The sequence below is a fragment of the Aquila chrysaetos genome, chromosome 25, assembly GCF_900496995.4.
Source record: "Aquila chrysaetos chrysaetos chromosome 25, bAquChr1.4, whole genome shotgun sequence".
Taxonomy (NCBI): Eukaryota; Metazoa; Chordata; class Aves; order Accipitriformes; family Accipitridae; genus Aquila; species Aquila chrysaetos.
Window position 1 is genome coordinate 4,210,047 of NC_044028.1, and position 26,080 is coordinate 4,236,126.

The window sequence follows — 26,080 nt, forward strand, 5'->3', positions numbered from 1 at the left end:
TCAGTTAGTTGAGAAAGAGGGATAAGAGCTGGTTAAAAAACAACCCACATTTAGAACACCTCAGAGTATGTAGAGCAACCTTACAACAAACCAACCAAAACACATCCACCAGGAGAACAGGGGCATAGAAATGTTTTGTCAGAAGATCGCACCACTCTCTTAGGAGGGCAGACCTTTATTTTAAAATAAATGGCTACACAAAAACCTACTCCAAAACGACCACCGTTGTATATATGATCCAGACGAATACGTTGCTGTTTTAATTGCTATACACAAATATCCAATCACACAGAAGGTGGCTGTAACTGCACTAATAGTCCGCTGTGCAGGACGATATCCCTCAGAGTTCAAAAAGTAGTCTTATGGCTAAAGGCTTCACCCAGAACAGCCTCTGCATCCGCAGTGAGTGCATTCAATGATTCTCCCCTGGAAAAGAAACACGAGGAGGGTATTTCAGCCAAGCTACGTGAGCAGACGGACCAGCAGGCTTGGGCCTCAAGGCAGAGAACGGGTCTGTGTGGGAAGGGTTTCTACCATCTAGTTTTCTGTCGTTTCCCATACTTCAATGACTTTAAACGACTGCACACCAAAGCTAACAGTAACTTTAGAAGCAACTAGATACCCACTCTACCAGCAAAGATAGAAAATGCTAGAACTGGTGGAAATGACCAGGAATAACAGTGCTACCTCCTCAGCTGTCCCTGAGCTGGGAGGAGTTAGAACGGGTACTGCAAGGGTCCAGACAAGTAGAGGAACAAGCTAAAAACTCTTACCACTTCCAGCTTGCTTTTGGGGACCCTGCAGATGCAGTTGGTTCCAAAGTTGGTGTCCCGTGTCTGGATACACCGCAGGCAGCAGAGGTTCTCGTAACCCTGTTTTTTCCACTTTGCAATCAGGTTTTTGTCAGCGTATCCTTCCTTGATGCAGTACTCATACAGCTCTGTAGAGGAGCAGACACCATCACAAGTAGTTCTTGGGAAGCATTAGAAGACTTACTATCAGGAACTACTAGCTGTAGTAACTAGCAGTTAAAGCCAGGCAGCTGCCAGCCTTCCCTCCCCAGAAACCTGATCCTTCCCACCAATGCCCCAGTTCAGGCGCATCCACAGGTGGACATCTTACTCTGTTCCGTTTTCCCCTGCCCAGGGTAAAACATTTGCGTTCCTCACCTCTGCTGATAGCTTTTCTTTTATAGAAGAGATCAAAGATGTAACGTGTTTTCTGGTGATGAATTCTGAAGATAGGCCAAAGGGATTCCACTTTCCTCTTCCCCTCGTGAGGCTCAGTTTCCGCTGGGGGGGAACACAAGCACCAGGTTTCAGCTGACCATTCCAGGCAGCCAACTTATTTCCTTAGTCACTTTGCAATAAACTGTTGCAAAAACATTCACAGCTTTAATACCTTACGGAGATAAGACTGAGCTTAATGGGAGAAGATTCAAACGAAAGGGACCTGACCTGGAACAGCTCAAGATCGAGCTTAATGGGAGAAGATTCCAACAAAAGGGACCTGACCTGGAACAGCTCCTTTAGGAAATAAAACCAGAATGATAGTGGGGATGATGTGACCCGCACTGGGACGGCAGGTGACTTCATGGCTGCCCTACTCGTCAGACCAGAGCAACGGCATGGACGAGAACCACCGGTCCGTCCACGCACACTGGCGAGCTTCAGCCAGGGTTCGGCCACGGTGTGCCCTAAAACAACTGTACACCAAAACTCTGTGCTCTGTAACCAGTGTACACCCAGAAAAAAGCGACCAGTACCAGCCCAGTCTCAGTCTGCGCTATCACTGCAAGGCAGAGATATAAAAAAACGTCAATCTATATTCACAGGGGAAGCTGTGCTTCGTGAAGCGGTTAAGGATTAGCTTGTTTCAGAGTCACGTCCCTGAAAAGACCCAGCTCTGCCGCTTACCTTCTCTCATCTTCTGATCCAGCTCATCCAGCGTTGGCTCAATCAGCTCCCAGCCATCCGGGGGAGGCTTCCTGCTCCTCTTCACTTTGGGCATTGCCTCAGGAAGGAGGAAGGCGAAAGGCAAGGGGACGAGGCTTTGCCAGCACTCAGGCGTGCAGGTGCTTCAAAGTCCTGAGAACCAGTGGAAAAAAAAAAAAACGGAAAGGAAAAGAGTTGTCAGAGAGATTTCTCCTAAGATTTCTGTGCCCCTTTGCCGTTTTGCACTTCGATGATAAAAACAAGCTTTATCGAGCTCGTGAAAGAGGTAAAATCTCACCCAGTCCAGCCCCGGGGTGAGCGCTGCACCCCCCTCACCGTTAACAAATTTTATTTTTTTTTTTTTTCCTCCTCAGCAAAGTGAGACAACAGCCGCCCCTCCCCCACCCTCCGGACTACCCTAAAGCAACAATTTCCCTCAGCTCCCACGGAAAATACCGGACTGGGACACTGGGCCGGGGCCTAGTGCGGCCCCCGGGACTCGCCGAGGTTCGGGCCGTGTTGGCGGCAGCGGAAGGGGAAGAGGAAAAGGAAGGGGAAGGGAGGGGGGAAAGGCCCCGTCCCGCCGTCCGTCCCGCTCACCTGCCGAGGAGCGCAGCTTCCGCTCCGCCGCCGCCGTCACCCGTGGGGCCTCTCGTACCGGGACCGGCCCGTGGCCCCGCCCCTCTGGGCTGCCCGCCGCAAATGCCTGAGGGAAATCCTCCCGGCCGTGCGCTCCTCCCCCCTCCTCCCGCCTCGCCCGGTTGCAGGGCGGTAGAGCGCGGCTCGGCGGAAGGGAAAGCGACCCCGCTGTCCGTTCGTTGCTGCGGGACTCGGAGGGGGGATTTGCGGACGGCGGGAGCGGCGGCGCTGAGGGCAGCCCCGGGGGAGGAGGGGCGGGCTGGTGACTGGGCGGACACCGAAGGCCGCGCTCCGCGCGCGGGGGGTGGGGGGGAGCAGCTTCCGCTTCCGGGTCGCCGCTCGGGGCCGGGGGGGGGCCTCGCTGCAGCTGCCGCAGCCGCCATCGCCGCCGCGATGCCGAAAGGAGGTGGGGGCCGGACCGGGCGGGGGGGGGGGGTTCGCCCCTGAGAGAAACAGTGAGGGGGGAGAGGGTGCTGAGGGGGTGTGGGCACCTCAGGCCTCGGGAGGAGAGGAGGGGTGTGGGGGGAGGCCCCGGCTGTGGAGGCTCGGGGGTTTGGGGGGGGGCAGGGCTCGTCCTTCCCCCCTATCTCGGCTGTGGAGGTGCTGGGGCGGGAGGGGGTAGGTCTCATTCCCTCGGGTCTCAAGTGATGTCTTTCCCCGCTCTTCCCGGGCTTGGGGTGCTCAAGGTGGGGGGGGTGTCTTTTTTTTCCCCCTTATCGGCCGCGGAGGGTCTTGACCTCGGGGGGGAAGTCTCGGTTTCTTCCCACAGCCCGCTTCTGGAGGCCTTCGGTCCCCTTCCCTCCCCTCCTTCGAAGAGATGGCAGATTCTCCACGTTTCTCAGAGCTGGGGGGCCGATTCTGTGCCCCCTTCCCCCTCCTCCCCCCAACAAGTGCTATGAGATCTCAACAGCCCCTGGGGGTGTCCGGCCCGTGGGGTGCCAGGTTCCCCCGTGGGACCGGGAGCAGGCTGGGCCCCATGTGCTCCCCGCTGGGCTGGAAACTGCAGCCGGTTCTCCCGGGTCAGGGCTTGGGGCACACGGATGCCCGGGGAGGGGAGTTTACAGCTACACCCGGGATCCCGGGGGGTTCTCCTGGGGAGCACAGGCGGTGTGTGGTGGCCGACGGCCTTCCCGTCCTGGTGGTGGAGGTCTTTGGGGCCGGGTATGGGGAATCCGAGCAGCTGGGCAGAGGGTCCAGCCCTGAGGATCAACATGGGGGGGATGCGGAGGTGGTCTTGGGTTCAGGGGCTCCAAACGTGGCTCCTTTCATGTGGCTCCGGCAGCTCCGCATCTGGGTGTTATGGAGCGGGTACCGACTTGCTTGTGTGATTAAGGAGAGGTAATGAGGGACTGACAGGCTGTCAGGGCTGAGCTGGATCCACCCAGAACCTTCTCCAGATGCACCATCTGCATAATTGGCTCTTGTGCGAGCGTCTGTGCAACCCCAGTCATGTACATTAATGTAAACCAGCCTTCGTCATTCATCTTCTCTGTAGTTTGCTCCAATTTATTTCATCAGCATTTCCTAAGCTTTAGTACCAAATCTGCTTCCCTATTTAGATTTTCTTTAAGCACTTTATTTTGTGTCCATTTGCACATTGTTAGTAGATAGGGCTGAAGCTTTCACGTATTTTTTTGTGACAGCAAAGAACTGTCGTGAGTTATAAGCCCGGTTGCCATATTTAAATGCCCCGTAACTCAGGATTTCCTGCTCTGTATTGCATTGTAGTTTTAAATGTTTGTTTCAAACCTTTTGCTTCTTGGGAAAAGAGGGATCTTTGCTCACCTACCCCCCAGGTCAGTAGAAGTTATTGTATTGTGAGCAGAAGAGTGGATTTTTGCACTCACTGTTTAATATAAAATGGAGGGGAGGGTTAACCAGCCAATAATAAATTTTCTTACAGGATTATTTCTGATTATTTTTTGAATACCTCAATTTAAAAAAAAAAAAGTGATTCTTTCACTATTCTTCCATTCTCTTTGATTTAAATTCCTTAATTATGCTGTTTAAAGCTGATGACAAATGTATTTGAAAGTGTGCCTGCCTTAGGCAATGGTCGTCTTTACTGCAGGTGAAATCTGCAGGTGATTATATTTTAAAAGTGCTTCACAGAGGAGGACAAGAATCATTATGCCTATTTTACAGATGGGGAAACTGAGGCACAGAGCTGAAGTCAGTTGTGCAGCGTGATGTGGTAGGTCAGTGGCAGATGTAGGACGGGCACTCCGCTTGTCTGACCTGCGGTTTGATCTCCCTGTGAAGAGCAGAGCCCCATCCCTGCCCCGTGCTGAGCTCCCCACAGTCCCCCCAGCTGCTGAGCCGGTGGCACTGCTGCTCCCGCTCAAAAGGGGCCTTACTTCTCTGTGTGCAGACTCAAATATAAATGAGATTGATTCACTCTTCCATTTGCTTCTTTTTAGGCATTTAATGTAAGATAATTCCTCTTGAGCTGCTTTCCCCTCCTTATTACTGCTGTTTATTTGCAGTAATAAGGCTTTTGTGTTCAGTTCCGAGCCCAGTGTAAAATTCTGAGCCCAGCTGGACAAGAAGGCTGGCTGGCATCGGCTAAGCTTGTAGCACAGCGTTGGTTTGGTTTATTTAGGTTTCCTTGCTCTTACGTAGTGTGCCAAAGATACTACTGTTGTTCCATTTAGAGTGATGTCATTTGCTGGGCAGTTAGGTAATGTCTCCTGGGCTAGAGCGTTCGTGTGGCAGATCTTGTTCCCAGAGGGGGTCAGTATTGCCACGTGGGACGATTGGGAACAGACAAACAGAAAACACGCTGTCTTTGGGTGCAGCAAAGCTTTTGGTTGCAGTTATGGTTTGAATGCCCACAAGCTTCCACAGCTGAGCTCGGAGAGAAGAATCTGGTCTCTGCGCTTCCCCATTTCATGTGAGAAAAACACCTCAGGAGTCTCTGTAAGGCTTCACAGTGGGGTTTTTGAGATAATTTATTCCACAGCTCAGCTTTTACTGTGCTAAAACTTATGAGAGTTTGTCTCTGCTGAGGCAGGGGGACTGGTCAGAAAACACTGAATTTGTAAAGGTCGCAGCCCAGAGAGGCTGCCTGTGCTGGCGCTTCCTCTCCCTCCAAGTCCAACAGCGCAGCCAGGTGTGGCCGTGACACAGGGGTACAGTAGTGACAGATCTCCCACGCATCCTGCGCAGTCCCGAGGAAGGAGGGACGATCCCTTCAGCCCTCTCTGCCACCGTAAGGTTTCCGTTGTCCTCAGCAGGTGAAGCAGGGAGGGTGAGAGAGGATGTGAGGATTTCCTTCTCCTTCCATCGGACTTCAAAGACTCCTGCAGTAGCAGAGAGCTCCCTTGCCTGAGCTGTTTGCTTTTTGTCAATCTCATGTACCAGTTGTACCTTGAGCTACCTAGCTCAAGGCTAGAGACTGACTCTATTCAGCTTGCTTTCCAGCAGTTCTTTGAGCTGGAAGAACATAAACAGAGCAGTCACTTGCAGGAAGCATTAATGGCTTCAGCAACTTATTAATGAACAGAATTTTAAACTTGAGAGGAGATCTTAGCCAGGCAGCCCAGCCAGCTAAGCTGATTCTCTCCTCTTCCTGGTTCCTAGAGCTTGTTTTTATTTTTCCTTATAAAGCAGTAAAACATGGAGGCTCCTTTTAGTAGTTCTTCAGCTCTCATTATAATTCCCAAAGCTTTTGTCCAATTAGCTTCCTATTTTCTCTTGGCACAGCCTTAGTGTAGGGGAGGGGTTAAGGAGGCAAGCTTGTTGGAGAGTTGGTTGTGACCGCGGCTGCTGCAGGAACATGCTGTGATTCCTTCTGCGCAGGAAACGCAGAGAGCGGCTGTGGGACTGAGCGGCCCTTGCCAGGCCGGGAAGTGAATCAGAGAGGCCACAAGCGTAGGCATGGGTGGGCAAGGAAGGGTGGCGTCACCGAGAGCTGAGGGAGCACTTGGAAGCTTGTTGCCTCATAACTGGTGTCACGGCTCTGCGATGGTTGAGGGGTGGGGGTTCCCCCTTTGGGGAGTACCTTCCTGGCTCCCTCTCTGTAGGACAAACCTGTGCTTCATTTGGAAAACACTGTACAGCTGATAGGCTGTTCTCCATTCTGGTGTCTCCAAAACCAGCCCAAGGGGAAGGAAAGAACTGACTCTCCGAGTATCTTTCTATGGATCAATAATCCCAATTTTCTATGTAACCTACCCAAAATTTTTGGAGTGTTTCACTGAGACTGGCAAGTTCAATGTGTCCTTTTTTCATCGTTGTTTCGATCCTATCAGAGGAGCTATTTTGGTATGTCCTATCTGCACCGAAAATCCAGAGAGAGTGCTGCAGGAGGAGTAGAGCTTTCTGGAAGCTTATCACTAAACCATTTATTCATTTTATTTTTTTTGTACAGGTAGAAAAGGAGGCCACAAAGGCCGAGCAAGACAGTACACAAGTCCTGAAGAGATTGATGCCCAGCTCCAAGCAGAAAAGCAAAAGGCAAGGGTATGTGTTTGCCTATGTTAGGTACTTACTGTCATAGGTTATGGCTTGTACAGCATGCTTAACTTGCAGTTCATGAGAAATGGCAGCTTAGTCAAGTGTTTCAGGTCATTCTGTCAGTGGTCACAATATGAATTCTGAATATCTCTGTCTGGGGAGACTGCAAGGTGTGATCCAGTCTGGTTCCTCGCAGAAGTGAGGCCAGGTAGACCATCCAGTTCACAATTTGAAGGTTAAAGGATAGGGAATGTGATCACACAGCAGCTCTAGACATCTTTTCCCCCTGTATTTCATCATTCTAGTCTCCAGTGTCAGCTATTTTTTTTTATCCATGCTTTGCAGCTTGGCTGTGGAGAAAAAGGGCTCACATCTTCACGTCTTATTGTATACTGAAATTATTATATTTGCCCTCTTTCTCTTCAGACTTAAAAGACCGAACTCCTTTGACTTCTTCCTGTACACATGATTTTCTTGTTTGCCTCTGACTTTTAGGGAGAGATAACAGAGTCCTTTTTTGGGCTGTGCCCCAACATAGGATTGTAACGGCTCCCCCCACTTCTACGACTACCTGACCGGTGTTATAAAAGGCATGGCTATTTTTTGCAGTACTTGCTTTCTTGTATTCCCAAATTATCACAGCTATGATGGCACTCTCACTGCTATTTTTCTGTGACTTTCTGAAAGTGCTGCCTAAGCCTAAATACACTATTCCAGCTGAAGCTTCACAGCACTGACTACAGTAGGATAATTATACCCCATATAGGAAATACTGATGAATACCTCCAAGAAGGTGACTCTTTCAAGCAGTTACGAGCCATATTGTTGACTTCTTTTTAATGTTTTGACCAGCTGTAACTCAAGATGATTGTGTGGTTTGCTGCTTAGCCACATATTCCGACTTTGTGTTGGATTTCTTCTTCTGAAGTATAACTCCTCCGTTTGTTTTGTGATTCCACCTTCTTGGTATCATGCCATCTTTCCAAATTCTGAAACCACTTATGGGTCTGATCCTGTTTTCCAAAATGATTCCAACTCCTACCAGTGCGATGTCATTCACAAACTTTACTTCCAAGTTGTTAATAAAATACCAACTGGAAATGGAACAGAACAAGCAGAACCCCACTTGACATGTCTGTCTTGTTTCAAAACAAACCAGAGAACTGCTCTTTGAGAAGGATTTCTTTTTTTGGTTTTTTGTGATAATCCATACCACATAGTGATGGTTACATCTAATGCTACTTTGTTAGGGAAAGCTTAAAAAAAAAAACCAAACAATGAACAAAATTACTCCTCTTACTGCCCATAGCTCATACACTTTGCCAGTTGCTGTGATGTGGGATATTTGGCAATGGGAAAGCAAGCTGTGCACACCCATGTTGGTTCTTCTTATCTTCTAATGATTTATAAATTAATTCCTAGACTTCAGACTGGTAAAAGCTTTGCTAAGAAGTCTGTAATTTCTTGGATAATAGTGTTCTGGTTGATGGTTGTCAATTTGCTCTTCTCTAGGTTTTTTTTTATCTAGATCTAGGATGGGATCCAGGTCTACGCTACATCCGTGTAGTTTCCAGTCTCTGAGATATTGTACACTGGAAACCCAGGCCAAAATGTCTCCTGGAGATCTTTCATTTGGGGAAAGTAAAGTGCTAGTTCTGTCTTTTACAGTCATTTTCCTGGCCCGTTACAGAGAGAGAACAGCAGAGTTGTTTAGAGGTGATCTGCTGGGGCAGGTGATGCATGCTTATGTGTTGAGAATGAGCTCCTGTTTTGTAACAGCCAGGCACCCTTGGTGTCAGAAGGGCCACGTCAGGAACACCACTGCTCTTAGAATTCGCTCTCATCCCTCCAAAATTATCTCATTTCAGAGTCACTGTTGGATTTGGGATTTTTATTGACATCCCTTTTCTCTCATTTCCTGTGATTTTGTAGGAAGAAGAGGAGCAAGAAGAAGGAGGTGAAGGAGCAACAGGGGACCCCAAAAAGGAGAAGAAGTCTTTAGATTCAGATGAGAGTGATGAAGATGATGAGGATTATCAGGTACTGTCATTCTGAGGGCACTTAATGCATTTGCACCACCTGGATTCTTGGGGCAGGAGAGAGATGCATGCCCTTGACTCCCGAGTTCTCTTTGAGAGCTACCTGTAGTAAATTTTTTATGGAAGACCTATTTTTAGAAGCCCAGAAAACCTTACTTGACAGCATTTTGTCCTCAGAATGAAAACTCATGTATTTTTATAAGTGAAATGCAAAGGCAAGATTTCAGAAAAGGCTGAAGATGCCTGGTGATATAAATTTTGGTTCGTAAAGGGGTTTGGTGTCTGGTAGTAAAAACATCTTGACTTCTGCCTTTGCGGTGTGTTGCAGTGTATTTGATGAGCTCTGATACAACACAATGTTGAGTCTGAGAGAGCTTCTTAACCTTCCTCTTGTCCTTGAACCTTAGCAAAAGCGCAAAGGAGTGGAAGGGTTGATAGACATAGAGAATCCCAATCGTGTAATCCAGACAACCAAAAAAGTAACTCAACTGGACCTGGATGGACCTAAGGAACTCTCGCGACGAGAGCGGTGAGTCTTTCCTGCTGCCTGGGCAGGAGTTAGTGTGTTCCTGGCATTTCATCCTTGCTGGTGGCAGCAGCTTAACGCGGGGAGGTTTTTCCCTGGTGTGTATGCGTTGGGAAGCTCTTTAAGTATGTTGCTGTCTAAAGTAGACACTGAACAGCAGCAAACTGGGGTGCAAAATGTCTTTCCTTACAAACTTCACAGAAGTTGTCTGTCCTCTGGGAGTAGCTATGGCCATCCTGGAGCCAGGCAGCTTGGCCAGGTGCACTAAAAGAGTGAAGTTTGTTGCTACGAAGTGGATGTAGGCCATTCATTTCCTGAAGTTTTGTGCCAAAAATCAGACGTAACTAAAATCCATTAACCAGAGGTCACCTTGGGGGCCGCTTTAATCTTGCTACAGGAGGTGCCCCAGTGACAGGTAGCGGTTTCCCAGATTGCAGGCGTCATGGTGAAAGCTTTGTCTGAGCAGATGAATAAGATGAGAACCAAAGTTTAATCTTCTAGTCTCATTTAGCAATGGAGAGTTTCAGAGTGAAAGATGTAAGCTCGCTTATTTGGGATAGATTGCTTCAGCAGAAGTACACCTTTGAGGGTAAGGCTGGGAAAAACATGTCATGGTGCTGTGCAGTCGGGCTAATTCATTTGACCTCATTGTGTGTCAATATCCTTATTTAGCTGAATGAAGGTAGAAATAATCTCTCTCATCATCCGTGTTCAGACCCTGCAATAGATATAACCTGTGCTTGAAAACTGGTGACAGGACCCCCCAGTCTCTGTGGGCAATCCATCTCTGTCTTCACCATCCTTCCCAGTCAGAAAGCTTCCCCCTCTCTGCCTGTACCTGCATGCTTCCTTAGATACTCTGGTGACTGATGTGTTTCACTCAAACAGAGAGGAAATAGAGAAACAAAAGGCAAAAGAAAGATACATGAAAATGCACCTAGCTGGCAAAACAGAACAAGCGAAGGCAGATCTCGCCCGACTAGCCATCATTCGGAAGCAAAGGGAAGAAGCTGCCAGAAAGAAAGAAGAAGAAAGAAAAGGTTAGAGAGTAATTAATCATATCCTCTTACTTCTCTTTGCAATGGCTGTACTGCCAAGAGGCATGATTTGTCATATCACACATAGTAATCCCTCACCTCCTGAGATTGCGTGGTGTCACTGAGTGTCATCACAATTCCTCTCATCACAACCAGGTTCAGCTGTTTCATTCTTACAAAGTCCTTGCTTTATAAAGCTCTAGGACATCTGAACAGGCAGCAGGAAAAGAGAGAAGGGAATTGCCCTTGATAACCATGTTGTCCTCAGCCTCCCAGGCAATGCTTGCTCCAGTTTGGGGGTTTAGCGGGTTCCTTGTGCTGGGTATGATCTATCTGCTTTGCATGCTGGGGATCCAAACTGCCCAGGGCATTTGCAGCACTCCTCCCCTGCCTGGACGTTCTCTTCAGCTCTGATAGATGTGAAGCAGAAGTCTGATGAGCATGTCTTCTCAGTGGCTTCCACTGAGGAGCTTGTGCATCAGCATCAGGGTAATTTGTGGATGCCTGAAGAGAGGCCAAGGATAGAAGGGAACATGCAAGGGGGGCTGCTCCTCTTAAATCTGGAGGGGAGCTACCAGGGATTGGCAGGGAGGGTTGGATTTTTTCCCGTTACCTCACTGTACATGGCTAGCAGGATTTCAGTCTCTGGGGCTTTCAAGCCACCACCAGTCCCTGATATATGCTGTGAAATGACGACACCTCTGTTCTTTTCCTCCCCCAGCAAAAGACGAAGCGGCTATGGCAGGTAAAAGACTGCAGTCACTATCCCTTAACAAGTAAGCACAGGACATGCAAGAGGAGGAAACTCCAGGGAACTGTGCCTGGTGCCTGCCAGGAACTCTGTCGTGTTGCATACCATAGATGCCACGTAGGGTGTACTGCGGCATCGAAGTCACCTTCACCTCCAAGAGACACTGACGATGTGTTTGTCCTCATCCTGGCACAGATTTCCATTTGGGGTTAGGGGCAGCTGCTATCTTCGGTGCAGAACTGTGCTGAACAGCAATTCTCTGTAACAGTTTGGAAACCTGAATGTTTTTGCTGATTTTAGGATTCAGAACTCATAGACGGGGCAGGGCGGGAGGGAGCTGTGCGGGAGGGGAGCTGCTTCAAATATTAGATTGCAAGAAAATAGATTGTGGGGTCATTGTGGGGTGGGGCATGGGGTGGGGAATTTTGACTTGCTAGTGAAAGCCCAAAGGATAATGTATCTGAGGAATCCTTTTTGGGCAAATGGCCCATCAAATTTTGCTGCAGGGTGTTGCAGTATAAGCTGGGAGCCTGACTTCATGGACATCTGGAGTGCCGTTTCTTCCCGGTTTCATCCCTCCTTTCTTGCAGCCAGTCTCCCCTTTTCCCTCCTCTTCATTTTTTTTTTTTTCTTCTCCTTATTAGGGATAGTGCCAGTTTTTAACCACATCATCCTTTGTTTAAAGGAAAAAAAAACAAACAACATTAATTGTATCAGACCCAGATGGAAAAAAACTTGATAAAGTTTAAAAAACAACAACAACAGAACTTGTATATTTGGCTGATTAAAATGTAACTTATCATAACTGCTCTGTCCTCATCTTGTGCGTGTGTAAATGAACACAAGTGTACAGGCTGCTGCTGAGATGCAAGGTGCAGTAGCAGTCTGATGGTGTGGTGACTTCTGCATCTGCTGCTTTGCTGGTCTGCGTTGTTTGTGGTGTGGAGTTTGGCTTGAGGTTCAGGAGCTCCATCAGCAGATGCAGCCTGAAGGCAGAAAGCTTTTCCTGCTGTCTCTGATGGACTGTCTTGCACAATCTGATTACCACAGTGGAGATAACGGTTACCCTCAGGCTGCTGTCGGACCTCGTCGCTGTGTCAGAAGGCCGGTCCCCGAACTGTCACCCCTGTCAGATGTCCTGTCTCACAGTGTAGGGCTGCTGGAGCAGGAGATGCTCTAACCCGCTGTGCCCCAGGAGGTCCAGGGTGTCCTGCTGTCAGCCTGTGCCAGGGACACCAGCACTTCCCAGCCTCGCTTACCAAAGGCTGGAGGAGATTCAGAGCTGAGAATCACCCTAGAGCTGAGACGAGAGCGCTCTCGGAGTCGCTAGCAGAGAGGTTACAGTCGTAGAGATGCAGGGTGGCAGAACAAATCACGTTTGTGTAATCCTCTCCGTGCCTGGCTGCGGGGGCTCGGGCATGAGGGTGTGCCAGAGGGGTGTGCTACGGGGAATGTCGCTGTGAGCTGCCTGCCCAAACCGCGGTGGGGAACTTGCTTTCCTGGTGTGGGAAGGCCGGGTCATCTCTGCACATGGGTGTAACCCCTAGAGCTGTTCCGCCAGCGTGTGCTTTCGTTCCCCAAAGCATGATTTGAGACGGGAAATATCTTCAGGGAGCTACGTGAGATGAGTAGTACCAGGAGAGGTGCCCTTGCTGTCAGCTCCAAGAGGGAAGAACTGATCCGGTGGGGACAGAACTGACACGGAAAGTTTGGGGGGTCCTTGGAGCGCAGGGAGGCGGATGGAGCAGGGTGGTGGGAGGCAGCGGGCTGATGCCTGGGACGGAGCAGGGCAGGAGCCACAGGTAGAGGGGGAGAGGGATGGGGCTTGTTGACATGGGGTGAACACGCAGAAGTGGATGGAAAGATCCTTTCCCAGTAGAACACACCTCCCGCTAACTAATGGCTGGGCCAGAACCCAGATGTCACCATCCCTCTCTGCCAGCCAGCACTCCCCTCCCGGGCCATGGTCACTGTAAGGGCTGGTCTGCTTCGAGGGGCACCGCCAGGATCGGGGTTTAACCCGAGCTGTCACAGCGAGGTCTGATCCCCGGAGGAGTAACCACATTGCACTGCACAGGTTCCTTTTCCTTTTGGTGACAAATGTAGGATTTCCTCTGCAGAGACGCTCATTTTAAGACACGGCAACGCTGGAGGAGTGGCTGGGCATCTTGCCTGCCTTAACACACCTGCCTGGGTACTGGTTCTTCTTCTGCCTTTGCCAAAGCCCTTACCAACCACTTCATCGTGATTTCATACCCTCTGAAATGTGTGACCCTGCCCCTTGTTTACCACATGCAGTTAAACCCTGCTCTGAAACGTAGAAAGATTTATCCGCTTTCTTACAGCTTCTTCAAAGGCTCCTCGGCACTCCTGGGAGCAGCTTTGTCCTTTGTGAGATGGGACTGCTCGTAGCCCGAGTTAGAAATGAGGAAGGTCAAAGTTGGAGGTGCTCTGATCAAAATGACCTGGCAGCCTGCGATAACAGGCTGGAAAGCGGCAGGATTGGTTTGGCAGCCCAAGGTTTCTGAGCTGGCTCCCAGGGTGTGGAATTGCACACCTGACGGGACTTGACCGGGGTCCAGGAGGAGCTTGGTGCCTGGAGCAATGTGGGAAACCTGCGCTGCCACGCCACCTCCATCCTCGCCCCTACCTTTTCTCTAGTACCGATCCTGTTTTGAAATCGTGCTGAAACAGGGAACGGGAGGTGACGTTCCCCTTATCCCCACGGTCCTGATTCATCCTCAGATCTGGCAGCAGAACGGACCCGTGGTGAGATGCGGCACAGCAGCCGTGATGTGCTCTAATCACACACATGTTCGCCTTGAACTTGTTTTAAAAAAAGCAAAAAAAAAAATCATTGGAGTTATACAGGAAAATCCTTACTTTATTCTTGATTTCTTTAAGCGATGTATGACCAGCATCAGGTAGGATGGTAACAAAAATAGTAAAAAAAAAAAAAAAACCTGTTTTCTTTGTCTGAGAGCAGCCGCCGGGGCTGGCTGGCAGCCGAGGAAGCGTGCTGGTGGCACCGTGGCCGGCTCGCGTGGCACGGGGGCTCGCGGGGGAAAGCAGGCAGGCACAGCGTAGCAGGGGTGGGCTGGCAGCCGGGACACCCTTCCCGGATGGCTCCTTCATTTGATCTTGAGATCCTTCAGCGCTGACTCCAGGCTCTAAAAATGAACCGGGAGGTCATTCGTCACCAGCTTTTTGTTTTCCAAGGCAACTGGAGGTGGCTGGGGAGTTGAAAGGGGGGGGGGGGGAAGCTGTCCCCTGGGGTGCTAACCCATCCCCAGGGGGAAGAGATCCCAACTTCCACTGGTTTTGGCTCACTTTTCAAGCCACGTGGGCAAACCTGAAGCCAGGAGAGGGTGCTGGATCCCTGCACAAAGCTAGCATCAACCCCCGCTCTGAGGGTGAGCTGTGAAAGTGCCACCCAGGGGTGTCCCCCACCCAACCCTGCGTCAAAGGAGATCCCACCCAGGACTGTGGGACCCTCGTGGGCAGGATGGGCCCCACCACCACGGCAAAGAGCTGCGCAGCAGCGGGGCGAGGGATTGGAATTAAAGCTGTGGCTAACGAGGGTTCAACGCTGGATGCTCCCAGCCTGGGGGGACCGTGGCACCGTGGGGATGCCTTACCTTGACATCCCAGATGCTCATGCCGCCGTCCATCCCCGTGGTGCAGAACTGCGAGCAGTTGGCCTTCCCGCCTGCCAGCACCGAGATCTGGCTGCGGGGCACAAAGAGACGGCGGGGAGTCAGCCCCAGGTCCCTGCCGAGCCCTCAGGGCTTCCCGGTAGCTGGTGGGTGGGATTGGGGCTGGACCCCTTCATCTCCCCATCCAAGTATAGGGATGCTCCGGGGCTGTCCCAGCTCCTGGGGTTGGACCTCGCTACCTCCTCCACCCATGTGCAGGGATGCTCAGAGGATACCCAGGGAAGCTCCAAGGATGCTCTGGGGATGCTCCAGGCTGTCCCAGCTCCTAGGGCTGGACCCCTCCATCTCCCCCACCCACATGCAGGGATACTCAGGGATATCCAGGGATGCTCGGGATGTACCAGGCTGTCCCAGCTCCTAGGGCTGGACCCCTCCATCTCCCCCACCCACATGCAGGGATGCCCAGGGATGCTCCAGGGATGCTCCAGGGCTGTCCTAGCTCCCAGGCCAGACAGCAACACTGCCAGGGGATGCTTGGGGACCAGCACCCCCAAGCAGCCCCCAGGGTGACCCAGCCGAGCCTGTCCCTCCACCCACTCCCCCCCACAGTGCGCACCTGATACTGTTCTTGTGCAGGGTGTCCAGCGTGGCGTTGGCAGTGTCCGAGCTCGCTTTCTTGTCCAGGTTCTGGAAGCGCTCGCGGGCGGTGAGGCCGCGCTGGGAGCTCTGCTTGGGGACGTCCAGCTTCCCTCCGAAGGTCAGGGTGCCCTGGCTCTCCTCGTAGGTGAACAGCATCGGGTAGCAGTCGTGGCCCTGGGGAACCAGGTCGCTCCGCTTAGCACCCTTTTGCCGGCTCCCGGCACGGCTCCTGCCCCATCGTGTCCCCAGCCCGGACTTACCGCGGCCACCAGGCTGTTTTCGGTGATGAAGGTGACGGCCAGGAGAGGCAGGGTCTCGGTGCACAGGGAGGCGACGCTGTGATGGCGGGCAGGGTGTTAGCAGCGAGCCGAGCTTCAGCCTCTCCGCGCTGAGGCTGGCACAGCTCGTGACACGGGTGGAAGCCGCAAGACTACAAGGAGAGGATGTGCCGCCTCCTCCGTCCGCGTTTGCTTGGCTCAACCCAAACCCAGATGTCTCCATCCCTGGGTCGGTTTTGGGGTCAACCCCCCCCGCCACGACAGTACGGCTGCCCCAGCCCCCCCCCCAGGCCCCCTCCTCTCCCCAGCCCTGCTTACGCCATCTTCTTGTTGGCATCGGCGAGGCAGAGGGTGCTGTCGTGGCTCACCCAGGCTACACGGGCGCCGCTGGCCGAGAAGCAGATGCTGTGCACCCACCCGCAGCTGCTGCTCGACTCGAACATCAGCTCCCCGAAGGGCATCTTGGAGCCCCACGGCGTGGGGCTGGGTCGCTCCTCCACCTCCTTGATGTAGGCTGAGAAGATCCTGGGAGGGAAGAGCCTTGCCGTGTGTCCCTGGACACAGCACCGGAGCTGCCTCCGTCCCTGCCCCTTCGCGTGCCTCAGTTTCCCTGCCAGAGCCCGCGGGGTGCCCCGCTGCCTCTCATGCCCTGCTGGGTGCTGTAACGCTGGGATGGTCCCCAGGGCACCCCCCAGCCCTCCCCACATCTCCCCTTTACCCCGTCCTTGGCTCCCAGCAGCACCCGGAGGGGTGAAGCCTGCCCCGTGGGTGAGCCAGGGTGCTGGGCTACCCCACACACCTCCGTGCTGTGCCAGGGTGGGACCCCAAACCGTCCTTGGGACATTCCCCCCACCTCAGGTCCTCCCAGTCATCCACCCCCGCTGCTCCTCACCGGCACTTGAAGTCGCAGGAGCCGGCGGCCAGGAGGACATTGTTGGGGTGCCAGTCGAGGCTGAGCACCGTCGAGCGGATGGGCTTCTTGATGTGCTTGCAAACCCACCTGCGTGGAGAGCGGTTGGCATCGGTGGGGGAGCACCACCACCCCTGGGAACCACTCTGGGCTTTCAGGGGGGGCTGGCTGAGGGTGGTCAGGGCTCCCAGTGCCCCAGGAGCTGCCCTGGGCCACCATCCTGCAGTAGCAGCTTGGGCATGGGGAGTACCTCCCTCCATCTCCCCATCTGTCTCCACCTCTTCCTCCAGCTCCTCTCTGCCTCACCTCCAACTCCTCTGGCCTCCTATGTCCCAGTCCATCTCCGCATCCATCCATCCATCTCATCCATCCATCCATCCATCTCATCCATCCCATCCAACTCATCCATCCATCTCACCCATCCCATCCATCCATCCATCCATCCCATCCATCCATCCCATCCATCCATCTCCCCTCCATCTCCCCCAGGACAGACCCAGCGAGGCCATGGCAGACCCTCACCAGTCGTTCTCCTGCTCAAAGTAGCAGATGGAGATGAGTCGGGAGCCGCTGCCCACGGCGAACTTGTTCTCCTTGGGGGACCACTTGACACAGCGGGCGGCCCGGTTGATCCGCAGGATGACCAGGGTGGGTTTCCAGACGTTGCCCTTCAGCGTCCAGACGTAGGCGTTGCGGTCGGTCCCGCACGTCACCAGCCGGTTGCTCTCAGGGGCCCAGTCAATGCCTGGAGGGCAGAGAGGGGTGACGGTGGCCCAGGGAGCCGTGGGGATGGGTCACTCAGGGCTGGAGGCCATTTGAAGGCAGAGCTGTTCTGGGTGGTCTCTGCTCCAGAATTCCTCTTTGCCCTACTCCCGCATGGATCCCAACCCATCCCACCCCGTCCCTTCCCATCCCTCTGACCCCAAAGCATTCCATCCCACCCCATTCCATCTATCTCATCCCACCTCATCCCATCCCTCCCACCCCATCCCAACCCATCTCTTCCATCTATTCATCCCTTCCCATCCATCCATCCATCCATCCCACTTGACCCCAACCCCATCCCATGCATCCCATCCCATATCATCCCTCCCTACCCCATCCCTCTCCATCTCTCCCATCCCATCCCACCCCGGGTGCCTTCTGACATGCTAGATTAGGGCCAGGAGACGTAGACACAACTTGTTCCCCCTCCTCTACCCGCTGCACAATCCCCATCCAGACGCTGCCGGTGCCACCGAGCGGGGCTGGGACCGGCTCTGGGGCAGGACCACGTCCCCATCCCCTCCGTCAGCCAGGACTCACCCGTCACCTGCCCGTTGTGCTCCTTCAGCTCGTGGACTTTGCTCCACTTGGCCCCATCCTTGCGGTAGATGTGGACCTCGTGGTTGTTGGGGCAGAGGGCGATCTCTGCGGGGCGAGAGCAGCAGGGACAAAGCCCTCCCCTGGGTCATGGGCTCTGCTGGGAGGGGAGCGGGACCAGCCAGGGGTGACCTGCCCCTTCTTGTGTTCCATCTGCACAGCGGGGTCCCACCAAACCCCCCGGCCCCGGCCCCGTGCTGTCCCGAAGCTGGCCCTGCTCCTGCAAACTCCCCCAGACCCGACAGCCCAGCGTCCTCCCTGGCCCAACGCGTGGTCCCGCGGGGCTAGTGGGATGGGATGGGATGAGACAGGAGGGGATGGGATGGGATGGGATGGGATGGGACGGGATGGGACGGGATGGCTGCGGGTGCTCAGCTCCCATCCAGCCCCATCCTGCCCTGCCTGCCCAGCATGCCAGCCACAGCAGAGAAAGCCCTTTTTGTTCTCTCCCACATCCCCTCCGCTGTGGCCGGGAAATGCCATCGGCCGTGAATCACCCGGCTCTGCTCTCCTCTCCTCTCCATGCTTCGTCCGGCTGCCGTGGTGCCTCAGGGCCGGACGCTGTGCTGGCCCCCCCACACACCAGGCTCTGCCCTGGCAGCGGGACCAGGGGGGAAATATGTGCTGTCCCAGTCCCAAAAATCTGTCTGTAGCAGGACCTGCTTCCCCAAACCCAGCCCCAGCCCAGCTCTGCCCCATCTTGGGGGGGCATCGCCTGCTGCGGGGATGTTCAGCCCGGACAGTTGGTACTTTGGGCCATGCCTGGGGATTTCGGGATGGGGTGCCCCGGCCGTACTTACGGGTCCGGTCCTTGTTCCAGGCATGGCAGCTGATGGGCTCCAGCAGGAAGCTGTGGTAAGCCATGGCTTGCGGGCTGGGGACAGGGCGAGACCCCCGTGGCCATCAGGACATGCTGCTTTGGCCACGGGGACAAGCGCCCAGCAGGACCCCCAGCTCCCAGCCCCACCGAGCATTCCCTCCCGTGTTGCAGCCCACCGTGCCCCCCCCCTCTGCCAGGGAAGGGTTTTCCCGGAGGATTTCCAAGCTCAGAGACTGCTCAAGCTCGGGGGGGTGAGAGAGGGTCTGGGTTGAGCTGGAGGAGATGTTCCCCATGCTGCTGCCCTGTGGCCGGACACCCCCCGCTGAGCATCCCATGGCTGGGTGCTAGAAGGGTGCCCATGGCCAGATGCCCACAGCTGGGTGCCCCATGGCCAGGCACCCCACAGCTGGGTGCCCCGTGGGTGTCCCATCACCAGATGGGAAGCGGGGACCGCTTGGGGACTTCCAAACCACGCTGTCATCCTGCCCCGGCCGGCTGGAGCTTGGTGGGCAGGCGCCAGCCGGGTACACAGGGACCCCGGTGCCGGCACTGCCAGCCCTAAGCGCATCCTGGGGGTCCTGCCATGGGCAGCACCTCCTCCCTCCGGCTGCTCCCACCAGCCCCGCAGGGCCCGATCCGCTTGCTCCTTCCCTAACTCTCATTTAGGAAGAGCCAAAGCCCCGTGGAGGCACGTCCATCCCATCCCATGCCCTCCCGTCCCATCCCAATCCATACGTGCTCAGCCCCAGCGAGCCGGTGACTAATCCCTTCCCCTGGCTGAGCTCCCGTCGCTCCTGCCAGCACCCACCGACCGCTCCGGTCACCCACCGACCGCTCCATGGGACGGAGCAGCTCCCTGCAAGCCCCCTCCGGGTGCCACAGGACCGGGAAGGGCTTGGATCAGCGGCACAGCCCCTTGGCCATCCGGCCGAGGTAACGCACGGATTTAGGGAAACACCTCGCCAGGGCGTGACGGATGGGGATTACTCACAGTTTGCCTCTCAGCTATTTTGAGAACTCCCTGAACGCTGCCCGTTTTCTTTGGCAGCTAAAAAACGGTACAGGGGAAGGAAAAAAGTCCCTCCCAGCAAACCTCTGTCCGCGGGCTGGTGAAAAGAAAATCCGTAGAGATGCATTGGGAGAAATCCCAACGCCAATGCACGGCACAACCCTTGCCGTCACGTATCCCACGGCCGAATCCCTGCCCAAACACCCGTCCCCGCCGGCCAAGGACGTAGGCATGGCTGAGCAGGCAGCTGCCAACCCCAGCCCCACCGACCCCACTGGAGTTTAGCACGGGGTGACCCACGGGAGGGTACAAAGCCGCTGCCGCTCGGGCCACCACGCCGGGGAGAGGAAGCCGTCCCCCAGCCGCTGCAGTAAGAAGCCAGGGCTGCTCGGCCGTTCGAGCTCCAATCGCTCCCTGCGGCGGTTTAGGTTTCATTTCCCCAACCGCCGGTTTACGACCAGTTCCCTGCTGACGCCCCGTGGGCTGAGCTGCGCTCCCGCCCGGGGTGGGAGAAGCCGTGGGGTGACCCACGGAGAGCTCAGCAGCCCCTTTCCCAGCCGGGAAGAGCATCGGAGGGGTCGTGGCTATCCCGCTGCTCCACACAGATGCTCTCGAGGGAGGAAAAAGGGCATTTTCAGAAGGCCAGACAGGGCGGGACTGGGACCCGATGCAGCTCCGTTATCTCCCCCGGCCAGCCCCGAGCAGTTCGGAAACATCCCTGGAGGAGATAACCAAACCTTGGCAGGAGCCGAGCGCTGGGGGCTCCTCCCGGTCCCAAGGAGAAAGCCGCGTGCCAGAGGAGCTGTATTTTCGGTTTTGCCGAGCCTGGCGGGGCGGCGGGAGGTGGGTTTGCACCCGCCGGCGCAGGGACACGGTGGGCTCCCGCAGGACCCCCCGTGAATAGCCTGGTGGTCCTGTGCCACCGAGCCCTCAGCACCCACCCGTGGGAGCCCCTCTGCTCCCCACGGAGACTGCAGGGTGTCACCCCTCCGTCCTCCTGCCAGCCGGGTCGGGGACACCCACCCTCAGTCCCCGACGTTGGTGTGGGGTACCCCGAGAGCCAGCCTGGTCCTGGGGGGGGGACATCACTGCCCCAGGGCAGATGGAGGGCAGCTCCGACCCTCCTCTTCCTCGTGCTGGGTAAAATCCGAGGCGGTCGATGCCCCGGGGAGGAGAGGCAGGCAGATTGCAGGCAGCTCTGGCTCTGCCTGCACCAACCCCCACGGGACCCCCGCCGGGGAACCCTTTCCAACACCCCGCAAGCTGCCGGGCCTCCGGCAAGAGAATAAAACTCAAACTTGCTGCCAAAGCTGGAAAAACAAACGAACAAACCAACAAAAAAAAAAGCCCAAAACGCAGCGACAGCAGAACCCACGAGCGGCGAGGCGTTGCCCGCACCCCCCTCGGACCCCAAAACAGCCCCGGCCGGGGGGTCCCCGCCTCCCCTCGAGAGGTGACGGCCACAGCCCCCCCATGGGACAGACCGAGCTCCTCGTCGGGCTGGCAGAGCTGCCTCCCCGGCTCCTTACCTTGCTGGGCAGCGCAGGCAGGGCGAGCGGGGCTAGTTCATGGACTCTGGGCAGTCGACACGAACAGCAGCCCCTGAGCGAGCGGTGGGAGCTGCTGGCTGCCCCGCCGAGGCAGTCCGACTTCCCTTTTCCTCTCCGAGAAAATGCAACCACTTCCTTACGTGGGCGTTGGGGGAGCGCAAAGCAGCTCGGCGGCCGCCCTGCCCCTGCCTGCCTGCTCGCTCGCGAGCCAGGCCTCTCCGCCATGGCCGCACGTGGACAAGCCACCGGTCCCGGGATGCTCCCGGCAACTCCCGCTGTCCGGTGGGATGCGGGCAACTCGCCCCCGGCTGCGCCAAGGGAAGGATGCAGCCGGGAGAGCTGAAGGGAAGGATTCTCCCATCCTCTCCCTCCGGCAGCGGGAGGGTTGCTCAGCCCCCAGGTCCCCGACGCGTTTCGGAAGGGGACGGATGCAGCCCGGAGGTCCCGCTTGCCCGCAGCGGGCGATAGCTGCGGTCGGAGCCCACCCGGGGCGAGACGTGCGTCGGCATCGCCTCCCACGGCCCGGGAGATTCGCGGCTCGGCAGGACCCCACGGTGCCCGGATCCGGCCGCTGCTGCCGGTTCCTGCACCCCACCGAGCCCAGCGGGACCCAAGCCCAGGCTGGCTGCGGTCGCAGCTCTGCTCGCCCCAACGCACCATGCGTGTACCCCCACCTACCAGCCATGCACCCCTCTGGGTTTTTTTCCCCTCCTGCTTCAGAACAACTAATTTTTATCCCTTTTCCAGCTGGGCAGGGTAACTCCCAGGGACTCAGCTCCTGCTGGAAGCGCTGGGAAGGAGAGATGGGCTTCAGCTTCTCCCTGCCCTGCTGCGAGCCGGCTGCAGTCACGCGTGGAGGGATGCACTCACCCCTTCCCTCCCCGAGTAACGTCGCAGAAGCGGGACAGCAGCACACCGGGGTCTCATACAGGGCCCCGACGGGGCTCTTCAGCTGCAGGATGTGGATATGATAACCTCATATTTGTTGAGCTGCAGAATTAATCCCCATGTGAGGGGTCAGCTGTAGATAAAGGCTCTGCAGGGTGGCACTGAGCAGGCAGCTCATCTCTCCCTTGGTCCTCAAGTTCATTAGCCACGCTTCCCTTCACAATTGCAGCAGACACACATGGAGATACCGAGATGTCCCTGGAGGGTGGTGGGTCTCTGCGGCTCTCATCAGGAGTGAATCCCCATGGAGGGACAAGTCCCTCTCGGAAGCAGTGAGTTGCCCCATCCTTCGGCAGCAGTTTGCCCATCGCAGCACCCAGCCTCGTCCACAGCATCGCTGCTGCCCCAAATGCAGCAAGAGGGACGCAGCTCCCACACAGCTGAAAGCTGCAGCTTTTTGAAGTTTTTCCTGCTGCCTGCATGTTTTCTCTAGTCCTTCTTTGGCTACGAGCTGCTCTGCCTCTGCTCTTCACCAGGAGGGTTCGGGCTTTCCAGGTGTCTGACCACTGCCTCCAGCCCTGCACCAAGACCGGCAACTCTCATCCGTGTGGGCTGGGAGGACGCAGGCCAGGAGATCATCCCTCTGCTCATCCCTTCACATCGGATCCCTTCCAGGCAGGGATGCGAATGAACTAAGTTTAACTTAGTTAAACTAAGTTTAACTAAGTCAGTTAGTCAGTTTAACTTCTGCAGTAGGAATTGGGGGATGTTATTAAGAGATGGGAGAGGAGAGCGTCCCCTCCAGCGCTGCCTGCTGAGCAATTCCTTGCCTGCCATCGCGTTTCCTCGTCGCTTCTGGTCTCGAGGCTGCTCCTGCGGCGGCTCCTCTCTGAGCCTGCACTAATGAGTGCAACGAGCTGCCTCTGCCAGGGACACGCTGGTTTTGAACGCTGCTTGGGTTTCCACCAGGCTTGACAGCCCACGGGGGGAATAAGTCAGTGCTGCGGAGGCCAGGGATGAAGTCTCAGCCCCGCTGGGTCTCTTGCCAGATCCGACTCGAGGTTTGGCTAAATCCTTTACCTGCTTTTGCCTCCGTTTTCTTAAGTGGAAAGATCCTCCTGCATCCACGGCAACATGTCTTGTTAATGTTCGGGGCCTCTCCAGAAAGGCCGTAGAGAAACTATGCCACTGCAGAGATGCTGGGGACACCAGAACGGTTTTTTGCTGGGGTTTTCTTTGAAGGTGGGGCAGAGGGGATGGAAAGTGGCAGCGATTCCGCAGCTTCTTTCAATTTAGAGGCTGGGGAGTTTTTCAGGCAGGCTCCAGTGAACAGTCCCTGGCATCCGTGCTTGCGTAGCGCCCCATTTCTTGCCCCTAAACAGTCTGTTAACTGGCGTGTAACATCGAGCATACGCAGCCAGCAGCTATCCTGTAATTAAGACTGCAACCACGAGCTTTATTGTGAACATCGCTTTCAAAGGCACCGTTAACCCGAGCACACACAAGCACGTGCCAAGAAGGCTGGTGCTGCGGTTAGCTAAATACGCTACTGAATTCTCACCCACGCTGGACACAGAGGACAGCGTTACAGACGGGGGAGGCGACCAAGGAAACGGTAGAGGTAAAACAACCACCCACCTTCGCCGCGGCTCAGACGCCGGAGGTGGGATGGCAGCAGAACGTCCTCTCAGAGCGGAGTGATGGCCTGGAAATCCAGAGAGCCATCGTAACCCACCGTCGGACGGGGCACAAGGCGGAGAGCTCTCCTCGGCCCCTGCGCACGGGGTGGTTTTAAGTTGAATTATGTCTTGAGTGATGGGTGTTTATATTCCCCTTGCTCAGTCCTTTTCCATATAAGCATCTCCAATCTGTTTTTAATCTCAAACTTCTAGCATACATATTGCTCTCAGGCAGTAACCTAGGGCAGTTTCATCAAACCTCAGTCTGTTGGCTTTTAGGAGCAAACAGGCTCATTTTACCTTCTCCAGCTCTTTCACACAGAAAAAGAACAAGGCATAAACATTTAGAGACCCATTTTCTCCATCCTCTCATTAGATGATTTTTTTCCATCCTTTTATGTTATTTGGACCATAGATTTTAGAATCTTTTTTTTTTTTTTTAATACTTTTTGGAAATAAACCACCACACTTTCAGAAGGGACTTCAAAACCAAAATCATTACTGTCTGTGCATCTAAGAGTACGTACGGAGCTGGACAAAGCCAAACCCGTGCTCCCCTGCCCATCTGTCAAGGCTGGCAGGGTCACTTTGATCCAGAAGACACTTAACTCCTTTAGCATTGTATTCTAGCTGATAAGCCCAACTCCACCACAAGTCATCGCACACATCAGGTCACTAGACTGCAAGAGTAGAGGTTAAATAGTCATTATTTCATGTTTAGAAGGGAGAGGAAATTGCAAAGCCACGCTTGGCTGCCAGGGGAGGAAGGTGGGAGACACAAGAAAACCTGAAGGAACTGGAAAAACAGTTCATTCTCTGCACGCAACCAACATCGCACCTGAAAATGATCCAGCTCTGTGATGGACACAGTTCACTTGCAGCAGAACAACAGCAGTTGTCAGCTTTGTGAGCTTATCTTCCACCCTCCCTTTTCAATCACTCAGAGCTGAGAAGTGAGCAGTGTATGAAGCAACTCTTGTTCCAGAGGAAGTGGTAAATTTAGTCACTGGGGTTTTTTTAAGACACTTCTGCATTTTCAACAGAAATGTCACAGTCTTAAACCTTGTAAAGCAATGCTGTGAGCCAGATAATCCTCTCCAGAGCACAGCCTGCCTCAAGCCTCAAGGCAGGAATACAGTTAAGAGTAACTAGACCACGTGAATAAAATAAGTTATGTGCAAATGCCTCTGTAAGCTACCGAGGCTCAGAACTGAACTTCAAAAGTTATAGTCACCTGGAGACAAAGGATCTGCACAGAAGCCAGACCACGCTGATACCTCTAAGTCTGCTTCATTTCTCCACCAGTCATTATAAACACAGAATTTTACAGGCTGAGCACTCAGCTCTAACACAACATGCAGGCCTGTGTAGCTTCATGGACTTATAAAGTGATTTGCTTTTAATTTGTCCTCCTAAGATTTGGCTCAGCAGATTTTTGTCTCACTTTCCACATGCAGCCTTCCACCCCATATCCTAGGCACTGCGCTGTGAAAAGTCTTTGTACAAACCCTAAAAAGTAACTACAAATAATTCTGGTCATTCACCTTTGGAAACTATGAGCCACTAAATGGACAATAAAAAAGACGTTCGGGTTAATTTGCTATTATTACTGGATTAAATGCTAGGCAGACAGAATTAAGAGTAGTAGGACAAAATTATTCATCCTCCAAAATCATCACCTCAAGGGAACAATTCCCCTGAAAGAAGCCCAGCTGAATCTGCACATCCAGATCGTCAGAACTCCAGGTCTCCATCTGTCTGCTTTAAGAAACTTTCAGTTAAGATTAACTTTTCCTGTTTTAAGACCATAAAATATCAGTACAGGGTTTTCCCGCTCTCTCTCTCAGAGTTAATTCCCTTAATATCCCTTTTTTAATCACTGCTAATGAGCATCAAAACAAATAA

The 26,080-nt window shown here is 54.2% G+C and overlaps 3 protein-coding genes and 1 long non-coding RNA gene across 6 annotated transcripts; 2 read left to right on the top strand and 2 right to left on the bottom strand.

Annotated features, from left to right (window-relative positions):
- Positions 1–159: 159 nt before the first annotated feature.
- BUD31 (BUD31 homolog) lies at positions 160–2,621 on the bottom strand. 3 transcript variants are annotated; one of them, XM_030001984.2, is made up of 5 exons: positions 2,535–2,621; positions 1,917–2,087; positions 1,170–1,292; positions 774–940; positions 160–426 (listed from the first exon to the last, which is right to left on the bottom strand). In XM_030001984.2, the coding sequence occupies exons 2-5, from the start codon at positions 2,008–2,010 to the stop codon at positions 376–378; spliced, it is 435 nt and encodes a 144-aa protein (XP_029857844.1). In that variant the 5' UTR covers positions 2,011–2,087; positions 2,535–2,621; the 3' UTR covers positions 160–375. The 3 variants fall into 3 exon arrangements, with proteins under 3 accessions (XP_029857844.1, XP_029857846.1, XP_029857845.1); XM_030001986.2 differs by lacking the exon at positions 2,535–2,621 and adding an exon at positions 2,396–2,528; XM_030001985.2 differs by lacking the exon at positions 2,535–2,621 and adding an exon at positions 2,391–2,528.
- Positions 2,001–2,477, top strand: LOC121232629. Its single transcript, XR_005931463.1, has 2 exons — positions 2,001–2,097; positions 2,309–2,477. It is a non-coding gene; the product is annotated as an uncharacterized LOC121232629 (long non-coding RNA).
- A 275-nt stretch (positions 2,622–2,896) lies between the features above and the next one.
- PDAP1 (PDGFA associated protein 1) lies at positions 2,897–12,189 on the top strand. Its single transcript, XM_030001988.2, has 6 exons — positions 2,897–2,979; positions 6,946–7,037; positions 8,964–9,071; positions 9,478–9,599; positions 10,485–10,636; positions 11,355–12,189. Exons 1-6 carry the CDS (start codon positions 2,967–2,969, stop codon positions 11,411–11,413), a joined length of 546 nt encoding a protein of 181 aa, XP_029857848.1. The 5' UTR covers positions 2,897–2,966; the 3' UTR covers positions 11,414–12,189.
- A 2,058-nt stretch (positions 12,190–14,247) lies between these two features.
- On the bottom strand, positions 14,248–21,816 carry ARPC1B (actin related protein 2/3 complex subunit 1B). The gene is made up of 10 exons (XM_030001987.2): positions 21,588–21,816; positions 19,030–19,103; positions 18,173–18,277; positions 17,390–17,612; positions 16,850–16,957; positions 16,276–16,482; positions 15,940–16,015; positions 15,657–15,853; positions 15,023–15,113; positions 14,248–14,554 (listed from the first exon to the last, which is right to left on the bottom strand). The coding sequence occupies exons 2-10, from the start codon at positions 19,091–19,093 to the stop codon at positions 14,516–14,518; spliced, it is 1,110 nt and encodes a 369-aa protein (XP_029857847.1). The 5' UTR covers positions 19,094–19,103; positions 21,588–21,816; the 3' UTR covers positions 14,248–14,515.
- Positions 21,817–26,080: the final 4,264 nt, after the last annotated feature.